The sequence below is a fragment of the Ruditapes philippinarum genome, unplaced genomic scaffold, assembly GCF_026571515.1.
Source record: "Ruditapes philippinarum isolate M1 unplaced genomic scaffold, ASM2657151v2 ctg2836_1_1_1_1, whole genome shotgun sequence".
In the NCBI taxonomy this organism is placed as follows: Eukaryota; Metazoa; Mollusca; class Bivalvia; order Venerida; family Veneridae; genus Ruditapes; species Ruditapes philippinarum.
In genome coordinates, this window is record NW_026863722.1 from 184,488 (window position 1) to 211,865 (window position 27,378).

General features: G+C 32.3%; 2 protein-coding genes across 2 annotated transcripts in view; both read right to left on the bottom strand.

Annotated features, from left to right (window-relative positions):
• Positions 1–312: 312 nt before the first annotated feature.
• Positions 313–12,067, bottom strand: LOC132723130 (coagulation factor IX-like). Its single transcript, XM_060707803.1, has 5 exons — positions 11,975–12,067; positions 5,104–5,242; positions 4,379–4,680; positions 1,494–1,592; positions 313–559 (listed from the first exon to the last, which is right to left on the bottom strand). The coding sequence occupies exons 1-5, from the start codon at positions 12,050–12,052 to the stop codon at positions 338–340; spliced, it is 840 nt and encodes a 279-aa protein (XP_060563786.1). The 5' UTR covers positions 12,053–12,067; the 3' UTR covers positions 313–337.
• Positions 12,068–13,658: 1,591 nt separating this feature from the next.
• LOC132723137 (uncharacterized) overlaps positions 13,659–27,378 on the bottom strand; it is a 38,606-nt gene continuing 24,886 nt past the window's right edge. The window contains exons 7-9 of the mRNA XM_060707810.1: positions 26,728–26,839; positions 24,349–24,491; positions 13,659–13,829 (exon numbers count right to left, since the gene is read on the bottom strand). Coding sequence (XP_060563793.1) covers positions 13,659–13,829; positions 24,349–24,491; positions 26,728–26,839 — 426 coding nt within the window. The remainder of the gene's footprint in view (positions 13,830–24,348; positions 24,492–26,727; positions 26,840–27,378) is intronic.

A 27,378-nucleotide genomic window follows, 5' to 3' on the forward strand; every position in this document is an offset into this window, starting at 1 on the left:
TTATGAAATATTCCATCATTCAATAGTTCTTATAATAATCAGATTGAATAAATTCTTAACGCAATTCCTTCCATACTAAAAAAACAGAAACAACAAAATATCTCTTGTTTTTATGCCGTTTCTTTACATTGAGATTATTTTTCTTAAAGGGCATTTTTGCATGATGGGACAGAAAATATTTTAAAATACACAAATAAAAGTTCATCAAATATTGATCAAGATTAAATTAATATATGCTTATCACTGTCTATCAAATATATTTACAAAAAAAAACATAAGCAAAGAATAAAAATGTCTATTGTGTCATGTCAAAGCAACAAATATTCACTGTCCCAGATCAATTATGATTCATAAAGTCTGGCACCTCCTCTTCGTTAAATTTTGTAACGCTCTCTATCCAATTATAGAACATGCCAACATTTGTGTAAACACCGTAGTATTTATCCACATCACATCCCCTGCCCCAAGAAACGATTCCAGTAAGAACCCATCTTGTGCTTGTTGCCATGATTAAGCCGTCTCCACTGTCCCCTTCGCAACTGTCCCCAGTTTTACCAATCTTTGATTTGGGAGAAAAATAAATGCTGGTAAACATAAATATTTTAAAAGGAAACACAGGCAAAGGAATGACAAAAAATGAAAGTTTTTTATGGTGATAATTTCCAGCATATTTGTCTATAAAAATAATATATCATTCTGTTTTGATATGTAATGTAATTTTTGCTTGTTAAATTAAAATTAAAAGCAAACAGAATCACTAGTTTTTTCAGCAAATTGCATGGCAAGAACAAGCCATGGAAGGTGTCTTTGACATGATGGGTATTGTTTCGTTCCCATATTTCACGGCGATATTGAGCGTTAAGTCTAAAATGTTCTATTCTGACCCACGTTAGGCAACTTCCAGTCTTTTCTTCATAATGAGAAAATCTGTGCACCTAGAACTGCTTAGTGTGTTTATTTCGAGGACAACAATAGACTATTGGATTGAAAATCCAAAAAGAAGAAACAAGCCTTTGCTTCTGTCTCCTTTTAAGAGGATGGTTTATTATGATAAACTAATGTATGTTTGCTATAGCCGCTAAACTTTTGTTAAACATTCAAATACATTAGACATGCTTGTGCTTATTTTTCTAATACATTTTGCAAAGAAATAGAAAATATCGAAAAACTTTAGCTAATGAGCTCGATAATATTATTATTTGTTATATTTGTGTGCGTGTGCGGGCGTGTTAGTGCGTGGGTGCGTGTGTGCGTGTGTGTGTGTGTTATTTTGAGATTTATCTTCAATAGTAATGAGTGCTTCCAGAAATGAAAATAATTTATTTTAAACATTACTTAGCTAGATTTTAAACAGTACGTGTCCTATTCACAATTTATTATGTTCAGTCTATTGTCTTACATTTCATATTATATTTCAAAGCAAAACCGAAACACTCAACGTTAGAGTATGTTTAATGTAAAGAAACAAATTCTTACAAATATATTATACTTACATCACTCCCAGCACAAAACATAGTGTCAGTGAGTCTAAAGCGTTTTTTGCCCATTGATTCAAGACATGTTTCTCTGTCTACATACGGAACATATACATCCTATAAAATGAAATAGGTATATATTATAAATATTATTAAACTAAGACTTGAACTAAGTAAAAAACATTTTTAAATTCAAATTGACAAAAAACTTAATATAAGTAATTCTTATCATCATTTAATTGATTACTTTGTAATCGGTGTACTCGATAATACTTTTGCTTCTAATATACATATACGCATTTCGACCTGAATATCTTACGATAGTCTGTTAATCAAATACCTGGACTTCTTTTTTGTAAAATCAATACGACAAGAACATGTATAAGATATAAATAAATGAGTCCTTCACATAAAATAAATAACTTTGACGTTAATTGTTATTGGTATAATGTTAATTCAATGTTATACTAGTATTTTGAGTAAGTAATACATTATATTGTCACATATTGCTAGATTTTGTGGTAACTATTAAAATGTAAAATATTAAAGATTCTGTAACTTATTTTTATGGTTTTATATCATAAATATAATGCTCAAATGAAGATTTATCAATATTGTACGGTCCAAAAAGCAATATTTGTAAAGACATTAACCGATTATTAAATTGAGGTAATAACAAATTTATTTTCTATAAAGTCCAAGTCAAGTATTTCAATAAGAAATGAATGCACCAATTTTAATGAATACACATAATGTGGACAAATAATTGCAATACATATTTTACATATTTTTTGTTGTTTGAAAATTGTTTTAGAACCATAATTATATACACATTTTCACTTAAATATGGTTACAACCTTAATCACAAGATACATGATCTATAATAAAGCACGTACTTTTAATGCTAGCGATTAAATTACATCTTGATGTTTAAAAGTATACATCATAAAATTATGAAGTTCAGTGAAAATAAGGATAAGTTTGACATTCCTTTGCCGAAGTAAAAAGATTATACTTTGAACGATGTTGCATAGAAATAAAACGCCCGTCACAAAAGCTTTTGACAGAGATGTGGGTATTATATATTTGCACATAGAAGATATGCTATAGAAAATATACGTACAATATCTGGTTTTTATCATCGTCAGTGACTGAGACCTTGCAAATATTAACCTACATTGCATGTGTCACAATTGTAGTCATGGTGGTTATCATTTTTGTTTCAATTCATCAATAAATTCCTGTACATATATTCTGTTTCAAATTAGCATTGACCTCTCTATATGACCTTGACTTTGGTAGCATGGACCTAGATTATGCGCGCTATACTAAGCCTCAAAATGTTGAAATTTGTGCCAAATCACATTCAAAATCCCCAGATGAATGTAGAAGTTTTGCTCCGAACAAGCATTTTTCAATAACCAATAAGTGCGACCCTGACCTTTATCCTAATAACTTGGTTTATTGGCATAACACTGCATCTCATAGCTTTGAACATTTCTGTGGAAAATACTTCTACACTTTTTAGCCTTTCAAAGAATTATATAATTTAGAAAGTAATGCATTGCTAAAATTCTACCAAATCATCACGCGCATAAATCTCAATATAAAACAAATTCGTAAAGATAAAAATGTTATTTACACTCCAAATAGAGACCCTAGTTACATCAAAGAAAATAAAACACCAAATAAGTTACTAAATACAAAGCAAATACAGGTTTAACCAAAACAAAAAAAAATCTGAAAATAAATGGGAATATGTTTGGAAAATAATGATATAAAATAGAACTTTGTTTAAAGCCAAATGTTTAAGTTACTATTGATACCAAAATAAGAACTTATAAGGATAAATTTCCAATTCGTACAATTAATAATAAACAACAAATAAATATCAATTCAAAATGAAGCTATCGAGAACAAACTTCTGTAATTTCTGTTCATGCAACCTGAAAGTATGGAACATCTATTCTTGGAATTTCAATTTGTTCAATTTGTTCAAAATGTGTGGAATAGACTAGGAAACTTTTTAACGTATGTAACGCATGTTCTTTTCAGCTTAAAAACGTTTTGGTATTTTGCAAAACATTTAGCAGAGTGATGTAATAAATTTCATTATTTATCTAATGATGTTTTTTATTTTTCAACTGAAAAATAGATAAAAATAACTTCTTTTTCGATCATTTTCTGTCATATCTAAAACTCAGAATAACTTTGAAAAACGAAATTGCAATTATTCAAAACAAGGTTGAGTAATATCTTAAGAAAATGTCCCTTTTAAACTTATAGTATGTACTTTTTACTACAAACATTACGTCATTAACATATATAAAGATTTAATTACAACTTAAAATATGTGTAAACGATACATTGGAATGATCACTCTTTTCTCACCTCAATCCTCTTTTTTTTAACTTTCAGTCATTGTTATAATTTATTGAAGTTAAAAATAATGACATTCTAAGTGAAAATTACACATAAGATAAAACATTCAATATAAACAAAATCTTTTATATCTTTGATATTATTATGTATTGATGTGTACGTTAAATCTATGTAACTATGTTAAAACGTATAATAAATAAAAAAGGTTATATCCGGTCATTTGTTTCATTAAAACTTGGCATATATTTTTTTCACAACTTATTCTGTAAATCACGACTGTCTTTATATTTAACATACGAACAAAGTAACAACCGTGCACAATTACAGTGCTAACCATTATAAACCACTAATCTTACAACTGATTGTTAGGATCACTAAATCTCTTTTCATGCTTATATCATTTTAATACAAATAAATCTAATAAAGTATTACTAACCAGTGTTCAGCAAAACGGACAAAAACATTTACTCATGTACTTTCTTTGAATCTTAATACATTGTATTAATATCTGAAATAACTACCATCAGTTTCTCGGGCATCAATTTGCTTCTAAAAAAACTTGACTTTGTTGCACCGCATCCAGCGACTTTCCCAAACACACGACCAAAGGAGCCACTGTTTTTTAGAAACGTCCAGTCATTGTATTCCGCCGGTTCAACACATATAGGACGTATATAATCGTTGTATTCAACCAAACTGTCCAATTCTATCAATGCTATATCATTATCATAAAATCCTCTGTCTTCGTAATATGGATGAACAGTGAAGGTTCGTACTGTTCTTCTTTCCCCCTCATTCATAGTTCCTAGACAATCTGTTGTGCCTGAATTCATTCAAAGCAAGATATTGTTCATTAAACGTTCATTTACTCTTATGTATGAAACATATATTTGTAGTATAACATATTTTCAATATATTGAAAATCAAGAATTATCCTTAATCTCTTCTTGTATATAACATAGTGTAGATGTTAGCGTTATGTTTAATAATGACTTAAAATATATTTCTGTCACCCCTTAGCTTACAAGTACTGAAAAATTTGGCCCAGGTGAACATACAATACTTGGAAATGCATAATCATATCCTTTACTATTAAAACAGAAAGATTTTTATGGCGTTTCAAAGTTTGGTCAAAAACAAAAAGTTAATTTTGTTAGTAAGTAAGAAACTATTTTGTGACAAGAATTTACAACTTTGGTGTATTTTCATTTGTTTTCACTTAAAGGAGCATAAAAATACATTTTACCCAGTAAAAATTCCACATTTTCTGCCGAAAAAGGAACACCAAATATTGACTTAAACTCGATGATACAGTTAGCAGCAGTTATCACGTATCTCTGGGATATCAATGTACCACCACAAAATGCTAATTTTCTACTTGCCCCCTTGAAATGTAAAAATACATTTTTATTTGCAGTCATTAAAATTTCTAACTAATTTCATTTTGACGAATAGTGTTGCATGATTGTATTTTGTGCTATCAAATACGTAACAGATACGATACAATAAGCATGCATTTTTTGCAGTTTGATAACGCGGTTAAAGGGACTTCAAATATGAAAAATGACCCCCACCCCTTTCTCTCTCCGAAAAATAATCAAACAACACATAGAACAAATTTATTTGTCTAACACCTTGCCATGCACTTTGTACGAGTATAACAATCAAAAACATTTACAGTTTTTTCATGATCAACACGAGACTAAAAGCATGCCATCATACAAGGCTGCACACAAATCCATTAGTATGGCCCAAGAGAATTTCATATTTACTGTAAAAAATACCCTATATCTATATTGAGGCTTTTTGTAGTTTTTCCCTTCACTGGTATCTGACTTAAATGCTTTATGTTTATGTAATAAACAAGAGACCTTCAGACACTAAATAGCATTTTCTACACCTAAACATTTCAACCATTTTACATTTCCAATCGTCTTATCTACGTTGTTTGATCTAATTATTACATAGACGACATCAATCTCCACGCAGTGATCTCCCCTTAATTCTTGCCACCAAAGTCCAATATATCATAATTTCTGATATACTATATTTTTTCAAAAATTGTTTTATCTACTGCTTTTATCTATCAGATAAGTTTTTCTCTCATTTATTTAACAATGTTTATGAATAAATAAATGAATAATATGAATATTTAGAAATAATATTAAAAATTATGAGAATATTTTCTACCAAGACAATATTTTGATATTTTAAATTGTTTAGCTTTTGAATATATTTTTCGTTATTTTGTATACTTTTGATAATTTTTTTGATAAACTATATCGAACGTAGGCACTAAAGTTAAAAATAAAACAGAAAGAGAAAAATGACGTTAGACTTTCTATGTAACGGTCGATATTTTACATTTGAATTTCGACGTTACGTCATGTGACTTTCATCATCATGTGACGTCTTTGAAGGCAGTGATTACAATTCTGCCAAGGGAGGTAATCACTGTGAGGAGTTTGAGACGACATGTCAGAACCACAAGATCATTTTTGTCAGCGAACGCATTTTCATATAGTTCTTATAAGAACCACTTGCCTCTCATTGCTTTGAGTGCGAGTACTGAGAGAGAATTTGGAGCATTTTCATGTGCATGAAATAATTAAGATTTTGATTTAATCATATTTTATTGCTTGAAACATGTACATGTAACATAAAGATTACATTAATACAAAACAGAATACAATAAATACGGATAAGGAAACATGTATGTTAACAGTTTGAAGCAAATGGGTTGGGCCACAAGTTTTACCAACATTAATAAAGGCCCTTCCCAGGCAAGTTTGAATAACAAACAAACTGTTCATTATAAAGATACAACACTTGTTTACGTAATTAATGTGTTAGGCGAAGAAACAAGAAAATATATGTTATTTGCGCATCATCAGAGCAATATTTACAGTTTGTTTCTATATATATATATATATTGATATCAAAGTATTTAGATGACAATATTATGAGAGAAAAAAAAAATTGATATGAGGTTTAAATATCATGAAATAGAAAAAAAAATAAACACACATTCTAAAAACATCCAAACTTCTGTTCACCTTTCCTCGAAAAAAAAAAAAAAAACAGGTTTCGCCTCCATTTCCGTTACTGGACCAGCATTAAAAATAGAAACATGGAGTTATATTTAATTATCATTAAGATATATTAAGTTCTAAAACGATTCGTATTCTTTATATATTTTTGAACATGCCCAAAAATAATGTCATTATCTTCAGGCGACAAGTTATCAATTCCAAACAGCAGTTTCTTTACACTTAAAGGATGATATGGGCGGGTATTAATGAATAGTTGATGAAATAACGGACATTTGAAAAAAATAGTGTTCTGCATCCTCCATGGTATATCCACAGTCACATTTTTGATTATCACGTAAGTGGTTGTAAAATAAGTCGGAGTTTAGGTTACTACATTTATTACGTATTCTTGCATGATGGACCTGTGAAAATCTTTCACCAGAAATGAAGAATGGGGGAACTATTGGGGGTTTAAATTTTTCTTTTAGATTACGTTTAAAAGCTGATAATGTGTCTACAGTACGAGAATGAGTGTCCAAATTGTTCCAAAAATTGATAGATGAAGGTATTGTAGATTTAGCATAGATTTCAAGCCGGCGTGCCATAGTAGCATAGTCAGAATTGTTTCTCAAATTGTATGTATTTGCTTCTAAAACGGTATTTGGAAAAAGTTCAGACATATAACAGGGTAATTCTCCACGGCTATATTTATATACCAAAATGAAATTCTGCATGTTTCTTCTGTCTGATAATGAAACCCACCCTATTTCTTTTAGTAAACGTTCTATTGATACAGAACTTGTTAAGCCAGTTACAATTCGTGCAGCGTCATACTGAATTTTGTCTAAAACTGTGCAGCTATCCCAAACAATAGATGCATATTCAATAATTGGTCTAAGATAAGATATATATATTTGATTCAAAGTTTTCCGTTTAAGCTTAAACTTTAACATTCGAATAATTCCTAAAACTTTTGTGGCGGAAGATGCTATATTTGTAATATGTTCATGCCATGAACCATCTTTACTAAATGTAATACCCAAGTGTTTATGGTTGTCAACAAACGTTAAGCGTGTATTATCAAAGAAAAGTGAAGGTACGTTCACGTTTTGTCTGTAAGAGAGAGAAATAATACTTCTGTTTTAGTCGGATTAAATTTAACAAGCCATTGTTTTGCCAATTTTGATAATATATTTAGGTCGTCATTTAATGTTGATTCGATATGGTTAATATTATTAGAACTAACTGATAATGAACTATCGTCGGCAAATAAACGTGTTACACTAGACAGAGAATCTGTAATATCGTTCACGAAAATAAGAGAAAGTAGAGGTCCAAGTACTGAGCCCTGTGGCACGCCGGCATTAATGGTTCTTTCCTCAGAAAAAAAGTAGATCCAACGAATACTATTTGTTTTCGACTTATTAAGTAACTAGACATCCATTTAAGAATATTGTCTGTAATTCCATATTGTTTTAATTTGAAAATCAAACCCTTATGCCCTACACGATCAAAGGCTTTACTAATATCACAAACAACGATGCAAGTCGATTTCTTGTCATCAAACGCTTTGCAAATTTGATTGTAAATGTCAATTAATTGATACACTGTAGAATGTCCAGGTAGGAAACCTGACTGATTTTTATAGATTAGATTATTTTCATGAAAATAGTTATAGATATACTTAAACAAAATTCGTTCCATAACTTTACCTATAAAGCTATTATACCTATAAGTGAAACTGGTCGATAATTTGAATAATTAAGAATAGGGTACCTAAGGTCTTCCTCTACCTGTAAAACTGTAAATTGGCCATATGACCTAAACTATGTTGTGCGACGATTAACCATAACAAAATACGTTTACAGAAGTATTGCGCATTAATATTTGTAACCTCCATGTACTGTTTAAGATTTATTTTAAGGTCGCTTGTCACAAAGTGACAAGGTGAGCTTTTGTGATATTGTGTTGTCTATCGTCCGTCAGTCCAACCGTTCGTTCGTTAATTTGTTTCATTTAAATGACTTCTCCTCCAATACCGCTTGGCAAAATGACATGAAACTTGGCAGGCATGTTTCTTACATGAAGCTCTACTAAAGTAATTAACAAAATAAATTCCTTGAAGAAGTCCGGTTGCCATGGCAACTTAAACAACCTAAAGAGATTTGTAATCAAAATTTTAAAAAAACCTCTTGTCAAAAACCAGAATGTGAAGAGCCTTGATATTTGTTATGTAACATGATCTAATTGTTCTCTACAAAGATTGTTCAAATTATGACCCTGGGGTCAAAAGGGGCCCTGCAAGGCGATCATCTGTTTTATCTATAGTTATAAAGGAAATCTTAAAAATGTTCTCGTCAAAATCCACAGGGCCTAGAGCCTTGATATTTGGTATGTAACATGATCTGGTCGTCGTCTTCAAGGATTGTTCAAATTATGCCCATAGGATCAAAAGAGGCCCGGCCATGGTGATTACTCGATTTTTAAAAAATGTCTTTAAAATCCTTCTTGTCAAAAATCACAAGGCCTACAGCTTTGATATTTGGTATTTAACATCATCTAGTAGTTCTCTACAAAGATTATTCAAATGATGCCCCCAGGATCAAAAGGGATCCTGTCAAGATGGCTTTTTGCTTTTATACAAAGTTATGTAGGGAAAATGTTCGTGTCAATAATATGGTATGTAACATGATCTAGTGGTCATCTACAACGATGAAAGTTCAAATACTGCCCCTAGGATGATAAAGGGGCCCTCCCAGCGTCATATCGACATTAAAGAAAAAAATATTAAAATATTCTTCTCGTCAAAATCACAAGGCCTACAGCTTTGATATTTGGTATGCTACAGCATCGAGTGGTCTTCCTAAAAAATATTCAAATTATAACCTAGCGTCAAAAGGGGCCCTTCCATTTGGCTCCTTATTTTTTATATAAACTTTTATAGAGATATCTTAAAAAATATTGCGTAGACCCTTGAGAAATTGTATGAAATACAAAGATTGTTCAAATAATGACCATAGGATCAAAGGGGGCCATGTCGGGGAGAAGGTGTGGAGTTAATCAGTTTTATATAAAGTTATATAGTGAAAATCTTCTTGTAAAAATCCAAAAAGGTGTAGAGCTTTAATAATTGGTATGTAACATGATCTAGTGGTCCTCTACAACGAGTAATAAAATTATGTTGAAAATGGGCCCTGCCAGGGGGGTTATCAGTTCAAAAATAAATAAAAATCTTCTTTTCAAAAGCCACAAGGCAGGTAGCTTTGATATTTTGTATGTAACATCATCTAGTGGTCCTCTACAAAGACTATTCAAATTAGATCCTAGGGTCAAAAAAGGCTCTGCCAGGGGTCTCATCATTTGTGTAAGTAACATAGGGAAATCTTAAAAATCTTCTTATCAATATCCACAAGGCGTACAGCATTCATATAAGGTATGTAGCATGATCTAGTGGTCCTCTAAAAAGTTTGTTAAAAAATGCTCCTAGGATGCAAAAGGGCCCGCATAGGGCTTATCGATTATAAGCTCACCTGTCACGGTGTGACAAGAAAAGCATTTGTGACATCGTTTTGTCTGTCGTCCGACGTCTGTCATCCGTCCGTCCGTCGATGCGCTAACTTTTTCACTCAAATGACTTCTCCTCCAATACCACTTAGCATAATTTAATAATACCTGTAAGGCACGTTCATTGCATGAAGCTTTACAATCGTTGTAAAAAGAATTGATTTCCATTGATAAAAATGGTGGCCATGGAAACCGAACTTTTTTTTAAAAAGATATTTAAAAAATCTGCTTGTCAAAAACAACAAAGCCTAGAAATTTGCTACTTGGTATGTAATATCATCAAATGGTCCTCTACAAAGATTGTTAAAATTATGCCTCTTGGTTTAAAAGGGCCCATAAGGGGGCTCCTCAGTTTAACATAGATTTATATTGGAAAATTTGAAAAAACTGCACTTTCCATATATTACACGAACCAGACCATTTGATGTACCTTCACCAAATGGTCCTCTACAAAGTTAGTTCAAATATTGTACCTGGGGTCTAAAAAGGCCCAATATGTTTTTCATAAAGTTATATAGAAAAATATGGGGCGTCCGTGGCCTAGTGGTTAAGGTCGTTGACTTCAAACCACTTGCCCCTCACCTCTGTGGGTTCGAATCCCGACAGGGAATTTGGATTCTTTCATGTGAGGAAGCTATCCAGCTAGCTTACGGAACGTCGGTGGTTCTACCCAGGTACCCGTTCGTGCCTGAAATAATGCACGGAAGGGCACCTGAGGTCTTCCTCCACCAGTAAAGCTGGAACGTCGCGATATGACCTATACTATGTCGATGTGACGTAAAACCCAAAACAAACAAACAAATATAGAAAAACCTAAAACAAATCCATCGTTTTCAAAAGTCAAAAGCCCTAGAGCTTTCATATTTGGAATATAACATTTTTATGTGGTTCTCTAGGAATATTGTTCAAATCATGATCCTAGGGTCAGAAGGGGTCCCATTAGGGGCCTTGACAGTTTTACAAAGAGTAAATATAGTAGTTTTATCCAATTTTATTGTAAAAATGTTAAAGATGTTTATTAAGTCAATTGTCCGTGTCCTATCAAAAATGATTATCTCTCAACATATTACTTTTTAATTCAAAGATCTTGGATACAATTTTAAGTATAAAGGGCATATATTTCAGTGACAAAAAGTAAAAACGACAAGATTCTTTCTTAAGCCTATGTTTATAAGTCTATTAATCAACAAATGTATACATTAAATGTATATCAAAATCACCCAACGCAACAATTCACTAAAACACACACATACGCACTAGCGTATACAGGATTACGCACAAACACACAAACAAAAGTCAGTTATACATGTTTACAAACTTTAAAATGTGGAAGAAAAAATCAGCTATACTGAAAGTTAGGTAGGTTCGTCAACTCGTATATTTCTTCGCACATGAGTCCTACGTAAAGAAGTATATAAATGTGGCTAATATAAATCAATTGATTGCTGAGTTAAACATTGAATCTTATTATTTGTTTAAATTCCAACTAGTGTTATTAGCTATGAGTAAGCAGTTACATACCCCTTTAGTTCTGAATATAACATGCCATGGATGCATTCCAGGTAAGGCTTCTGAACCCTTTGATATTCTTGATGACATCACCCGACCCTCTTCATGAATGGATATGCCACAATCTTACATTTAAACGAAAATGTTTCACCTTTTTATCGGATTTGATAAGTACCTCTATTGAAAAGGAACTATTATTTACCGAACTGCATTAAAAGTCACTGAACTTCGAATTATACACGTATAGTTTATTTCAATGTAAGTTTGGTTAAAACAAGAACTTTTTAATGTCCCTATGATGTCTCTCCTCATCTTAAACGTGATATTGGTAGTAAGAATAAGTAAACACTATGAAAACCACTGAGTAAGTAAAAGAACTGCAAGCAACCTTTCTATCATAATATCCCTGAATCTTATAAAAGACATGTGGACAGTTAAGCTGTCCATAATTCTGATAATTTGAAAATTCAATATTTATATGCCTTTGTAATGCAATTTTATGTTGTATTATATCTTAAAACACAAAAAGGTAGCATAGGCATTACTTTGTACATTCGTTCTATTTATACAAATTTCAAATACTGATTTTTATTTGTGCACATACTTAAATCATTGAAACATATTTTGCATTTGGTGTCACTGTGGGACAATTCATTATGCACAGGCGCCCAAAAACATTTTTAATTTATGAGGTTAATACTCGTATGAAGTAAAGATGCTATGGAAAAATCGGGTTTTTAGTTATTGAAAAGAAACAATTATTACATTTTATGTCACTGTGTCATTGACCTCTCAGCGTTGGTGCCCTAATACCAAAGGGGTCTTCTTCTCAATGGCGGTGATCCTATCATCTCATCTAATTTTAAGACTATGCGTAAAATGTTTCTCAAATTATTGAGAGGAATATTAAATACATTCAAGGTCACTTTGACCTTGACCTTTGTGCATCAGCGTCCAATAAAGGCGGCCACCCTTCGAAGTTTGAAGGTTATGACTTAAATGATTCTTAAATGATTGAGTAGCAATAATGTTTAGCATTCAATGTCTCTGTGTCCTGAACTTCACTTGACTTTTAAGCATCGGCATCAAAAGTACTACACTATATAAATGAATAAGATTGATTAACATTTGAAGTTTGAAAAGGTTAATTGGTTCTCGTTACTGAATATTTTTTCAGTTATTGACGAAAAAGACGAAAAAGTTCTTAACAGTTAATGTCACACTGACCTTAACCTTTGTTCAGTCCGAAAACAAAAGAGGTACTAGCATGTTTAATGTAATAGGTCTTTTTTTTTCAAGGTATTGAGCGGTAAAGGTTTTAAATTCAAGGTCATTGTGACATTGACATTCAAACATCGGCACCTTAAAACAATAGTGGCCTTTTAATCACTGAGGGTGATCATTCTGATGAAGTTCGAAGGCAAAAAGTCTAATGCTTCTTAATACGAACAAAATAGACCAACCGACATTTACAAACCAATATACGCACTTTCGTTCGAAGGGTCCTGGTGAAAGACTGATAGAATACTACCTAGGTTAACGAGTATGTTTGATTCTGTGTGCATATTATATAAAGTAAAATAAATGTTTGGAACATATGTATATGCATAGTTTCTGGCCATGGCATTTTGTGTTTTTGTATGAAATATTTGGCTGTTTCTTATGTTGATGTTAATTTCAGACATTAACAATTGAACTACTTTAGGCAATTATTAAACTTACATTTTTCCAATGGTTTCAAATTTACCACCTGTAGTTTGCCCTCTTTGTAACTATAGCAACCGTTGTAGTCTTCAGCCTCACACTGGTAAACTCCCTCGTCCGATAGTTGAACGTTTGAGATAAGTAAATTATTATTAGCCATTTTCTGTAAGATAAATTTGTAAATTTTAATAACCATGATCAACACATTTGTAAATTTAATACGTAATACATAATTAAATAACTCTGTCTCGTTATGACAAAAAACTTGTTTTATTTACAAGAAAGTTGCATCATTATTACTCAAGACAAACATTAAGAAGATAAAAAAGAATCAATAAGAAAGAGAATCATAATTTATAATGAATGAATTATAAACATAAACGTTATATATTCTTGTTACTTTAAATTTATTTAATCAATTATACCTTAATAGCTATATATAGTATCACAATTTAGAGTTAAAAAAAAAACCAAAGCATTATGACAAGTGATTATGAAATTTTCGGCCGCCTTGCATTTTTTACACAATAAAGACATTAATTAGCGCAAGCACAAAGTGTCAAAACAACTATATAGTTTTCATGATGGCTTCCTTTGTTGAATGAACTGTAGATACTTGTAAACACACTTTTAAATGACATGAACAAGCGACATCAATCTAGTTTCACATTGAAGATCTATAAACTTGAGACAAAAATTAAATGACCTTGCCAAAACTAGAAATTGACCGGCCAGCGGACATGCATTCATAAAATGTAGATTTATAATATATCTGCAAACATGAAGACAGCGAAAAGCAATTTAAATCAAGGATTTTGTCACGTATTTATCTACATCTAGGGCTACAACAAATCTCGAAAAACTCCACAAACATTGTGAAACCAAAGAAGAACTAGAACCATCTACACTTCAGGAAACAAAATCTAGATCCTTGGCCGGGGACATCAAAATCTATGTGAATTCTGACTTGACAACATCAGAAGATGCGTTTAATCATCTAACTTCACAAAAAAAATTAAAGAAACTTGCTCCTAAAATTATTCTCAGAAATAACAAACATCATAAATAATAAAATAACAGTTCAACTCTATTTCGTGTTTTCATGTTCTTCAAGGAACAGCTAATTTGTTAAAGTTTGACCTAATTTATTTCTTAACATCGAAAATTGTCCATTATTATAAAGATAAGTACCGATGTCTTAACGCCTTTACTATTCCAGACCGGGCATATCTGTTGCGTAACCTGTGTATCGTTTTCTGTTTATCACTGGTATATTGTATCCACCGTGTTATGTTGTATTTGATTGGTATTTGCCTTAATGTTGTGTCGTCGTGTGTTTGCCTAACTATGGTAATGTTATTGTAATGTCTGTTTCGTAAGAGAGGTCACTGTGAAATGAAAGGTTGTATGACTGTGTTCACTAATATTTCACGTGCATGACCCTAAAATCACCGCGAAACATTTTCTTGCTTAAGCTTTAAGAACTTGATGGAAACCAATTCCATTGGCTTTGTAGTATGGATAGGATTTAGTTTGGCGAAATGCGTGTTACATTTAATTTTACCGCTGCATTTTTTAGCCTGACTGAAAATGTTTTTTTATCAACAGCAACCTGCTGTACAGAAGTACCTTAGAGAAGCAAATTTTCTGTACAGAACCGCTACATTGGATGGTCAACAAGTCGAACAGCTTATCATTCCCGAATCTCATTGAAACATTGCTATGAAAGGTATTCATAATTGTGCCGGGCATCAAGGCAAAGAGAAGACATTGTGGCTTGGTAGACAAAGGTTTTTTTGGCCTGGTATGGTGAAGGACATTTTCAGTTGGGTTGAGAGATGCGATCGCTGTATCAAGCGTAAGACTCCATGTAACAAGCTTTTTGCCGAACTGTAACCTATCCATACTACCAGACCAATGGAATTGGTTTCCATCGACTTCTTAAAGCTTGAACCCAGTAAAGGTGGTATTGAAAATATCCTTGTAATAGTGGACCATTTTACACGTTTCGCTCAGGCTGTTCCAGGAACCAGACTGCATCCACAGCAAAGGCATTTTATGAAGGATATTTTCGATACTACGGGTTCTCAGAGCAATTGCATTGTGACCAAGGTCGCAACTTTTTAAGTCGCACCATTCAGGAGTTATGCAAGATTGCTGGCCTTAAGAAGTCCAAATCTACTCAATATCACGCCATGTGAAATGGAGGTGCTGAACGTTGGAACCAAACACTCCTGAAAATGCTTGGAACCCATACTTATGCTGATCCTGTTAAGAATTTATATATTTGTAATGTCATATTCTTTTCCATTTATGAATTGGATGAAATGTGTAATTTTATTATTTTGTAATCAATTATTTGCAATTCCTTTGTATTTGGTTTGTAGGCTCCTTTTTGTATGTCCAACAATAAAACGATGAAATAGAAGCATGTCGTTTATCCCCGGTTACATGTTAAAGAAAGACTCTTAATACTTAGTTGCTGCTCGTCATTATGTGATAATGACCCTTGGACCTATAATGGTCTTCTTGCCTCTGGCCCTCAGGCAAATATGCACATCCCTGGGCCATTATATTATCGCATAATGGCGAGAACAACTAATTATTTACCGTTAATTTTATCTTTTATAGATATAATGTATCAATCATTGAATACAGTGGTCTGAGACCTTGTGAGTGAACACGTTAAAAACCACTGAGATAATTTTGCTGAATTTTATAAAAATTAAGCCAGTTTCAGACTAGTGACTTAGTTAAGAAGTGAGAATAAATACTACTGAAGGTGTGGAAAGTTCTAATTTGGATAGAACAGCAGACATATTGACAGGGTTATTGAGAAAACTTTGCAGCTGTTTGCGCGTGGGAGATTAATTAGCAGTGGTGTTTTGCACCGTGACACCGCCAGCACCGAAAATAAGGGAAATAGTCAACATAATCAGTTCTCGAAGGTATCTTTTGAGGAGACCTGACTTGACTTTATGAAAGTATTATTGAATGTCATATACGTAACATTAATAAGATAACTTTGCAGCTGTTTGCACGTGGGAGATTAATTATCACTGGTGTTTTGCACTGTGACACCGAGAGCACCGGAAATAAGGGAATAAGTCAGCGTGAGCAGTTTTCGAAGGTATCTTTTGAGGAAATCTGACTTTATGAAAGTATAATTGTATGATATTTACGTGACATTAATAGAATAACAGTAAGCTGTATGGCGACAGAGGGAAATTTACTTAACTTGAGGTCTGAGGACGCTGGTTTTTAAGCGAAAGACTACGTGGACTTGGTAATGTCTTCTCAGCCAGTCACGAGGGTGAATACTTCTATTCGGGGACACAATAGAAAACGTAGACATGCCTCTATGGATAATGAAGAGGCGGTCAAAAAGTACAAAGGTAATGACTGTGTTATAAGTGAATATAATGAGGAGAACATTGGGGCTATGAGACAGACTTCGGAGGATATTTCAGGTAACGCCAATTCTGATTTGAATATAGACTTGTTAATACAACTGTCCAAAGATGTGCGTAAGATCCATGAAAATATGAACAGCCGTTTGGATTTATTGCAAGAACATATCTCTGATACTGAAAAACGTTTAACAGAAAAGATTACTGACAAATTGACTAAGATGTTTGATAAGAGATTAAGTTCTGAAACAGCAAAGTTACGGAAAGAGATTGACAATAAAATTGGAGATATCAGAAAAGAAGTTATAGATGACATTTCACAACTAAATGAGAAAATTGAAGATTTTTCCCTTAGGGAGATAGAAAATATCCAACGTGGTAACAAACAAATTGAGTGTAATGTAGTGGTTAGGAACTTACCATATCATAAATCTGAGAATTTAGAAAGGAAAGTTGAAGACCTTTTGCATAAAGGACTTAAATTGCGTGATGTTTCGGTCGAAAGGGTGGAAAGGAAAGATCAATTTAACAACAAACCAGGAGTTGTGATTGTGAAATGTAAAGATACAAATGATAAAAAGAAAATTCTAAGTGCTAAAAGTGTGTTAAAGGATGATGACAAATTTCGTTCAGTTTACATTAGCAGTGATCAGACAAAGGAAGACAGAGTTATGGCTGCTAACATGCACACAATTGTCAATGCCATTAAGGAGGGTACGTCAAACCTTAGTGTTCATGGGACACGAGTTATACGACATGATAACACTACTCTAGGAGGTAATAGAAATACGGTGACGGATGAGAACCGTCCAAGACAATTTGAACGTAATACAAGCAGGAGAAATCAAAATGTAGATTCACCATCTAATGGGGGCGATAATTCAGGAAGAGGGCAAACAAGAGGGCAGCAACATGGTGGTCATCGAGGGGGACGTGGAAGATACCAGAATAATCATCGGGGAGGACAGAGGCAAAGATAGATTGTAGCAGGATTTTGGAATGTGAATGGATGGAAAACTTGATGAATCAATAAACTTTCAATTAAGAAATGAATGTATAAGTTATCTAGACTTAGATATTATAGGTATCGCTGAAACGCATCTCAAAAACAATGAACAATTAATTCTTGAAAATTATAAATGGTTTGGTAACAATAGACAGAATTTACACGTGAATGCATGCGGAGGTTCAGGGGGGGGGGGGTAGGCTTTTTAGTGAAGAAAGATCTTTTTCAGTTTTTTGATATTTCTATTGAAAATGATCAGGAAGAGGGTATTTTATGGTTATGTTTAAAAGATAAATTTAATGGGAAAGATTTATTTATGTGTGTATGCTATCTTCCCCCAAAGAACTCGTCTAGACAGATCGATGCGTCTATATTTTATGATAAACTTCTGGGTGGTATCTATGACTATCAGAATAAAGGTTCTATCTGTATATGCGGTGACTTTAACAGCCGATGTGGGGAGGAATATGACTTTATTGAAGGTGTTGACTGTATACCTAGTCGAAATATAATTGACTATACATGTAATGAATATGGTGATGTTTTAATTGATTTTTTAATTAGTGCAAACTTTTGTATCTTAAATGGTAGAAATTGTGTTGGAAATGACTTTACTTGCATTAAACCACAAGGTTGTTCAGTGGTCGACTATTGTCTTGTTAGTCATGATGATTTGTATATGTTTTCTGATTTTAAAGTTGTACGTTCTTCAGATTTAGTAAATTATGCAAATTTTGTACAACCAATTGGAGTTCCCGACCATTCTCTTTTACAGTGGAATATTCTTTATAATTTTTCAAGAGTTGATTCAAAGAATAATCATGAAATACATGAAACTAAGTTTGATTTCAAAAATATTCCAGGTAACTTTTTACAAGATCAAAAAGTAGTATCGGACTTATTTGAGTCAGTCCACCAGTTGGAACAAGGGCTACGAACACAGTGTGATATTGATAATGCATACGAGACACTCTGTAATACTATTAAAAATGATATGCATGATAAACTGTCTTGTAAACGTTTTGTTTTAAACAGTTCTCAAATGAATAAAAAGAGAAGGGTCGGGAAACCATGGTGGAATGATGATTTAAGTTTGTTATGGAACAATGTTTGTAAATCAGAAAAAGACTGGCTATGTTGTAAATCTAATAGTAGAAGGAAAGAGCTGAATTGTATATATAGAAACTGTAGAAAAAACGTTTTGATAGGGAGGTACAAAAAACTAAAAGAAAATACTGGTTCCAACAGCAGGGAGAACTACTTAACTATGTAGACCAAAACAGGTTTTGGAAAACAATTGGTAAAGTTGGTATATCTAAAACAAAAACACACAACATTCCATTTGAGTTTGTTGATGACAAAGGAGTATTAGTTACAGATCAAGACAAAGTTTTAGATTATTGGAAAGATAGTTTTAAAGATCTCTTGAATGGTTCCTCTGCTGATGGATCTAGTGTTTATCGTCAAAGAGACGTTCAGACAGATCATAACAGTTATATCCCACAGCTAGACAATAATATTTCAGTAAATGAAGTAAAAAAAGCCATAGATGAAGCTGATTTCCGTAAAGCTTGTGCTGTTGATAACATACCATATGAAGCTTTTAAAAATGATACTGCAGTTTCATTCTTGCATGTACTGTTTAATGTATGTTTTGAAACTGGTCAAATACGTAAAGACTGGGGAAAAGGCATTATTCATCCCATCCCAAAATCTAATACAACGTTAAATTATAGGGGTATAACTTTAGCACCTACTATGTAGAAGCTATATTGCTCAGTTATTAACGAACGGTTATCATCATGGTTAGAGGATAACTCCAAATTGGTAGATGAGCAAAATGGCTTTCGTAAGAAACGTAGTACTGGGGACCATTTATCAAGTATCACAACGATTATAAAAACTAGATTAAAAAAGAAACACAGCACTTTTACTGCGTTTATAGATTTTAAAAAGGCTTATGACACAGTTGACCGTTCAATATTATGGGAACATTTATTTAAGATGGGATTGAATTGTAAAATGTTAAATGTTATTAAGTCTCTATATTCTTGTGTAAGTTCATGTATAAGACTGAATGGTTACACTTCAAAGTGGTTTGATGTTAATTTGGGATTACGTCAAGGATGCATTTTATCCCCTGGGTTATTTAACTGCTATATAAATGATCTGGCTGTAAACATAAAGTCTCTAGGTCTAGGAATAGAACTTGAAGAGGGTAAATTCTTATCAATTTTATTATATGCTGATGATGTAGTACTTTTGGCAAAAAATGAGCAGGATTTACAAGCCATGTTAGATACTGTATTTATATGGTGTAAAACAAATCATATGACAATCAATGTAAAGAAAAGTAATATTGTACATTTTCGAAGCTTATCGACACCAAGAACATCGTTTCCATTCAAGTGTGGAACTGATAGTTTAAATGTCACTGATAGCTATGTCTATCTTGGGTTGGCTCTTAATGAGTTTCTTGACTTTAACTTTACAGCAAAATTTGTTGCTAAGGCAGCAAGCAGGGCTCTTGGACTTATTATTGCAAAATTTAAGCAACTTGGAGGTATGCCTTTCAATGTATTTAAAAAATTGTTTGATTCCATTGTTTGGCCTGTTATGAGTTATAGTGCTGCTATTTGGTGTACAAGAAAGTACAAATGTATTGAAGCAGTACAGAACCGGGCAATGAGGTTTTTCTTAGGAACAGGCAGATACACTCCAAATGCTGCAGTTAATTGGGATATGGGCTGGGAACCTATCTTTATTAAACAACTTAAATGTGTGGCGAGTACTTGGTGTCGATCTGCAAGTATGAACAGTATGAGAATAAATTGTGAAGTAAATATGTACTGTTTTAAGCAGGCGGGTAGAACTTGTAAGAACTGGTATTTAAGAGTAAAAGAAATTTTTGAGAAATATAACTGTGGTGAATTTTTAGTTCTTAATAATGTTTTAAATAAAAATTGTTTGGTGGAAAAGCTAACCAGTTCATATCTGGATGAGTATTTGGATGAATGGATTGAGTCACTACATACAATAAATAGTAGTTCTGGGCAAGGGGGAAATAAATTGAGGACTTACAGAACCTTTAAGTTTAGTTATGAAACAGAAGCATATGTAACTGCTATCCTGCCGAATAAGCATAGAGCAGCATTTGCAAAGTTCCGATGTGGGGTAGCCCCTATTAGACCCGAAACGGACAGATATGAAAGGTTAGCTTTGAACCAAAGAATTTGTCCAATCTGTAAAACTGGAATTGAAGATGAGAAACATGTTATTTTATATTGTCCAAGGTATGAGGATATTAGGAAAGATTTATTTGCCAAAGCAGAAAATGTAAATGATCAATTTTTAAGGCTGTCTGATGACAATAAATTGTCGTTCATTTTTTCCAATACTGAAATTGTAAAGTGTGCTGCAAAATCCTGTTTCAATATTCTTAAAAGTAGAACTAACTGGTTATATTCCTGAGAACTGTCTCTTATAATGTTATTGTAAATTGCTAAACTTTTTATCCAACAAACTGAGAGTCTTACATTATATTATTGAGAAATTGTACTAATCAGTGTATTTATAAGCCTGGTTTTATGGTTAGTAATATTTTAATACTTTTAATCATTAGACAAGGGTAATTGTAAACTCTCGAGGTCTCTTGAAATGGTAAACATACTCATAGTTAATAATTAGTAACTGATCGTTTTTATTTTATTTTTAGGCAAAGACATTATATGTATAGTCACTTAAATGTGAATAATGTTTTATTTTTACTCGTATAGGTTTTTATCTTTCCATTGATGCGAAATAATTTTATTCACATGATTTTATAGTTTAAGAATCTATTGCTATTAAGTGTAATTTTACGGGTTTAAGGAAGAGAACATTTTAAGGATTTTTACTGTAAAGCAATAATACCAGAAACACTTTAAGTATTTTAGAACAAGATTAGCAATAGTTTCTTATTTTAGCAAATTTAAATTGTAATATGCATATGAATATGGAATGAGAAGAGAGGTAACTCTGTAAGTGACATTGGACATTCCTGCAGAGTTGCCTCCCTTCCATTAGATTAAAATTTCATAGTCTCTTGTAATTCTGATAAGAATGGCCGTACATAAATAACTTTTACTTTGTATAATTATGTCATTGAATTGTTTTATGTTGTTATGTATGGATGAGACTCAAATAAAGAATATATATTTATATCATATTTCAGGAGTCATCTTTATTATTTTGAATGTCGTATGAACGTCATTTTTATGTAAAAACATCACATCATTGTCATTATTTCAAGACAATATGTTACCATTACCGTGTTTTTAACACTGAAAACAAACACAGTCATTGATAATTTCAAAATATCTTTCGCAACCAAGCTATTACTTTAGACATATTTCTTTATTCACGTTAATCAATATCAGTATAATTAAAATCTCTAAACTAAAGGCTAAACAGTATTAGAACAGTATAGAACAGAAGTTTATTCAACACATATGAGTTGAAAACATTGGTCCATCATCATTCATATGTACAAGTACAAATACAAAGTCAATTGGGTTGCTATAAACGTCTGTTCTGTTAAAAAAACACTAAATATTATCGTCAGTACTTTCGTGATGAAGCCATGTTTCCTCAAGATTTATAACTCCTGAAGTTCTCTTAATCTACTCAGAGGACCAATAGGGCTTAAGTGTCCGACGATGTCCAGCTATTATTGCATAATTGCAAACAGCAACTAAGTATACCTATGCACCTTATTCGCAATGAAATATGGCATTTATCAATCGCTGCTGTTGGCGCCTTTTCTTATAAACGGACAGGTGTCAATATTTTCAAATATCTGTCATTCCGTTTTTAACAAAATAGCCAGGAACCTTTGATATTCCAGGAAAATATTATAACACAAAATAAATATTGGAAAGAGGTATTTCAAACTTGGTTTTTTGAAAGAATAGTGTTTAGTGCTAGTTTTTTTTTAAAAAAGTGTACTCGTACGGATTTGTTGTAAAGTAACAATTTACTAGCTTTAGATGTCCCCAATATCTTTCCATGTATTTTTTAGTGTTTGTAGTTGTTTATTTGTTTCACATGGTCTTACAGTTTCTTACGGGTTATCCGGCGACATAGCTATAGATCTAGATTATAAATTATAAAATCTTTGTCTTAGATCACTATTTTTCTACTTTTGTAGTATTTATATCTACAGATATAATGTCAATCTGAAATCATACCAGAAAATACCAAAAGCTATTGATAATTATATTTTGTTAGCCAGTCTTTGAGTTATTATTACAATATTCTTAGTACCATTTTGGTCGATATGAAAATCTTTATATTTTTTTTTATTTTAAGCTTTAAAATATGAAGAACTTTAAGCTTTCTGACCATTAATTTTGAAAGTTACTAAAACTAAAAAAACAATATGCAGACTTTGCTCGTGGTAGTTGCACGAAAATTGTAACTTTCGTTGTAAAGGACTTGAACTTCGTTTGTACTATACATGCCAGTATATAAATTTACTTCTTGAATATATTTTCCGAACACAGGTCCAATTAAAAAAGCAACTTAACATCCGAATAGTTTTATTGTATTAACTTATACTTTTTCAACTTATCACCGTTTAATAAACACAAGTTTTACTCTCATTATTTCATTGTTGTAAAAGTTTTTATCTTAACGTTAACAAAAAATGGATCATAACTATGCCTTTTGTCTTTTTGTTGACAACACTTAGAAAATCAAAAAAGACTTTTTTCTACATATCACATTATTTCAATTTCGTTTTTTCAGATTTAAGTTACAACTGTTATTTTCAACTCTTTTGATGAATAAAATATGTAACTGTACCACTAAGTGTCGTTACTTATATTATGACTTTCTTGTTTTCTTAGTATACTTCTCATGGTGAAAACAGAAAATAGAACGTATTTTAATAGTATATTTAACAACAAATTAACGTATTATAATATTATCGAAAACACACATAACGCTTACTTTTATGAAAGTATCAAACATATGACATAAAATACAAATGTCGAACGAAATGTCACAAATCGTTCTCAGTATTTTTTTCAAACTTATTACTTATATATACTGTGGCAGATAAATGTAAATTGTATTCATTTATTTAACTCACTTTACTCAGCGCGTTTCGTGTGTTTTAAAAGGCATTATAATGTTCTGAAAAAAAGATTATAAAGATATGCAAAATATCAAAACAGCAATGCCATTGAACATTTTCATGTTTTATATCGCATTTGCAAACATACCTTGATTCTATAATCTTTGGGAAAATCAATGTAAACTCCGTCTTTCTTCCATCTAACTTCTTTGGGTCGAGGGTCCACATGGCACGTAAGTAAAGTCATTTCGTTTATGTTCTTGATCTCTGACTGAGGTCCTGTGAATATTCCTAATAGAAATGGAATAACGCTTTTGTTATGAAGTTTATTTTTTCAAACCAACAATTTCCTTTTCGTATAAATAATTGATATAAGTATCACATTGCATATCAAAATGAAAACTGCTGCACTGATGCACCTACAAATAAGTTTTTGAAAAGGTAATGTATAAGAGTGTAAAAGGTTATACACAATGCATCGGTGGAGGAGTCCCATGAAAGAATAGTAGCGTCGAATCAGTTTGGTCTTATTGTATCAAAAAGGATGCAAGCGTAGGAAATAATATCATTTTCAGCGAGCGGTGTTTTATCGACTTATTAACAACAGGTTGGAGTTTTGATGCGTAGGAATTAACCATGAAGGCTGTAACCCTGAATATCTCATTGATTCGAATCATAACGACAAACAAATGTTTAAAAAACGATAAACACCGTTTTAACCGATATAATTTCGGTTCTAACAATAAGGGAGATCACTAACGCTATTTTTCAAGCGGATATGATTAATCGGCTAACCAACTTTATATTGGGCTGCTTTATTGCTCCCCTCTGTCGCTTGGCTGTGAAAAATATTAAACAAAATGTTGAACCTTATTCTTCAAAGATTATTTTCAATTGTTCAACGATTTAAATTTACGTGTCATACTGGAGTGTATAGTGAAAGCAGCTGTGCTCGATAATTATTCTTCATCACCAACAAGAGTCAGTTTAAAATGACGTCATTCTGGCGCCTTTATTCATGACTTGCATAATTAGGATGACATCATTTCGCTGTAAACGACTTGTTGTAGGTGTTTCTACTATACATTATACGAACTGATATTGAAAAACAAACCTTATGCGCTAGAGTATGTGAAATGTTATTTTAGCATCATATGAAAAGAAAACATATGACGAATGGAAAATATCAATAACAATTCGTTATTATTGTTACCTAAAGCCGCATATACATGTACCCAATTGTTTATTGGCAACCGACTTTTTTTTACAATTGGTGACAAAATCAAGCGGCATGTTAGACTACAGGATAAACCTTATTTTGTATGGAAAATACACAATGTATATACTCGTTCATAGAATGTCACTACATGTAATGTTCATGCATGGAAAAAAGGTCTTGGTACTAGCATTATTAACTTTCAATTCTTTTGATTTCAAAAATCTAACTGTAGACTTCTAACTGTTTATGAATGTATATGAGAACAACTTTTAAACCGACTATCCTTTTTGAAGATATTGCCTTAAAACCCATTTGTTGTTTACCATTTCACTATGTATTTAAGCAATTCGTGTACATATTTTCACACTTCCAAACAGAACCACAATGCTTAAAAGCCAATGGGCCTTTCAGGGGTTTCGTAGCGGAACATTTAGCCACACCTTTTCCATTTATTGCTAAGTCAACTGCTCACAAACAGTATCACAAACATAAACATGTGTTCTTTTTTGCAAAACCAGGTCAACCAGTGACTATATATTATCTCAGTGAAGCAATTGGATAACAAGTTAGCTAATTTAAATCAAACTGTAATCACTGGAAAGGTCCATGAAGCAACCATTAAAAGTGTGTGTCATATATTACGATTTGGATCGGAGTATCCGTCCCTAATGGGCGGTAACGAGCCTTGCCGAGCGAGCGGGTATCCGAGGGACGGATATTTCGATCTGAACAGCAAACATATGTCAGATATATTTTTTTAATTATTCTATAATATTCCTTCATATTGCAATTGTTTTACCTCAATAAAATATTTGTTCATGGAAATGAATGTCATTTCATCAATAACTATTTTCTTACAATAGCTCATAAATTTACAAGTTAAATAATAACGGCGAAATGACGTAATCCCAAGCACATAGTTCCCTTCTAAAATTTCCAGATTTGACTTCTTTTTAACGCGGTTTATTCATAAAATGCGCTAAAATGACGATATTGAATGGCACGCGACTCATCTGGCACCCCTATGCCAGATGAAATTTCCGGCTTTGGTAAATCTAACGGTAACACCAGTCTGCTATGTAAGAAATAGAAATTGTATGGTGTACACATATTTGTCTTAAAGATTTTATGAAAATGAACACATATGCATGTAATTTGAGTTTTTAGCTGATTATGAGACAGAACTGAAACATTTATTAGTGCTTATATGACTTAATTTTATTTACCTCTGAAAATGATTTGCACTTTAGCTTGAATTATTAGCTGAAGAAATCAGTTGATTTATAAATGTTAAGCTTACAAACTTACTGACGTCACAATCCTCAGCAATGGTATACGTAAAAGTGTGATTTGCTTTTCCGACCAAAGTTGTAGCGACACATGTATATTGTCCCTCCATTTCGTTAGAGAAGTCATCAATCTTTAATATGAACACAAGTAAATTTAATGCTTTAAGAACGTATATAAAGAATTTTGTATCTGGACCTCCAATGCCTGTCTTCAAGTAACCGAGACGGTCACTTCCTACATCTTTCGAAGAGTTTGTTATCCGTGATCTTATAACATATACAATCAAGCTTTTATTTTAAAAACCAGTTCCATTATAAATAAAATTATGCTTAGAATCGATGCTACGTTTTGCGATTTGAAATAGTAACAAGAGGGCCATGATGTCCCTTAAGTCGCTCACCTGTATAAAGGCCCCCGTAGCGGGGCCAGTTTAAACCCCAGGGCTTTTATTTGAACAAACTTGGTAGACACCCATTAGAAGATGTTTCATGCTAAACATCTAAGGTCTAGCTGGTCAAGGTTTTTCCTTACACATATAGTTAAAAACAATGACACACCTGGGGCAGGGCTAGTTTGAACCCCAAGGGCTTTTATTTGAACAATCTTTGTAGACTTTTACTAGAAAATGTTTCATGCTTAATATCTGAACTCTAGCTGTTCGGATTTTTT

What these genes read in the sequence shown, in the direction of transcription:
- LOC132723130 (XM_060707803.1), bottom strand. Translation starts at nt 12,052, where the DNA reads ATGTCATCAAGAATATCAAAGGGTTCAGAAGCCTTACCTGGAATGCAT. An exon ending in TTATATTCAGAACTAAAGGG is followed by an intron (nt 5,243 to 11,974) that starts GTATGTAACTGC and finishes TTACATTTCAAG; the next exon opens with GGGGCAAGTAGAAAATTAGC. An exon ending in TGATGCCCGAGAAACTGATG is followed by an intron (nt 1,593 to 4,378) that starts GTAGTTATTTCA and finishes TTCATTTTATAG; the next exon opens with GATGTATATGTTCCGTATGT.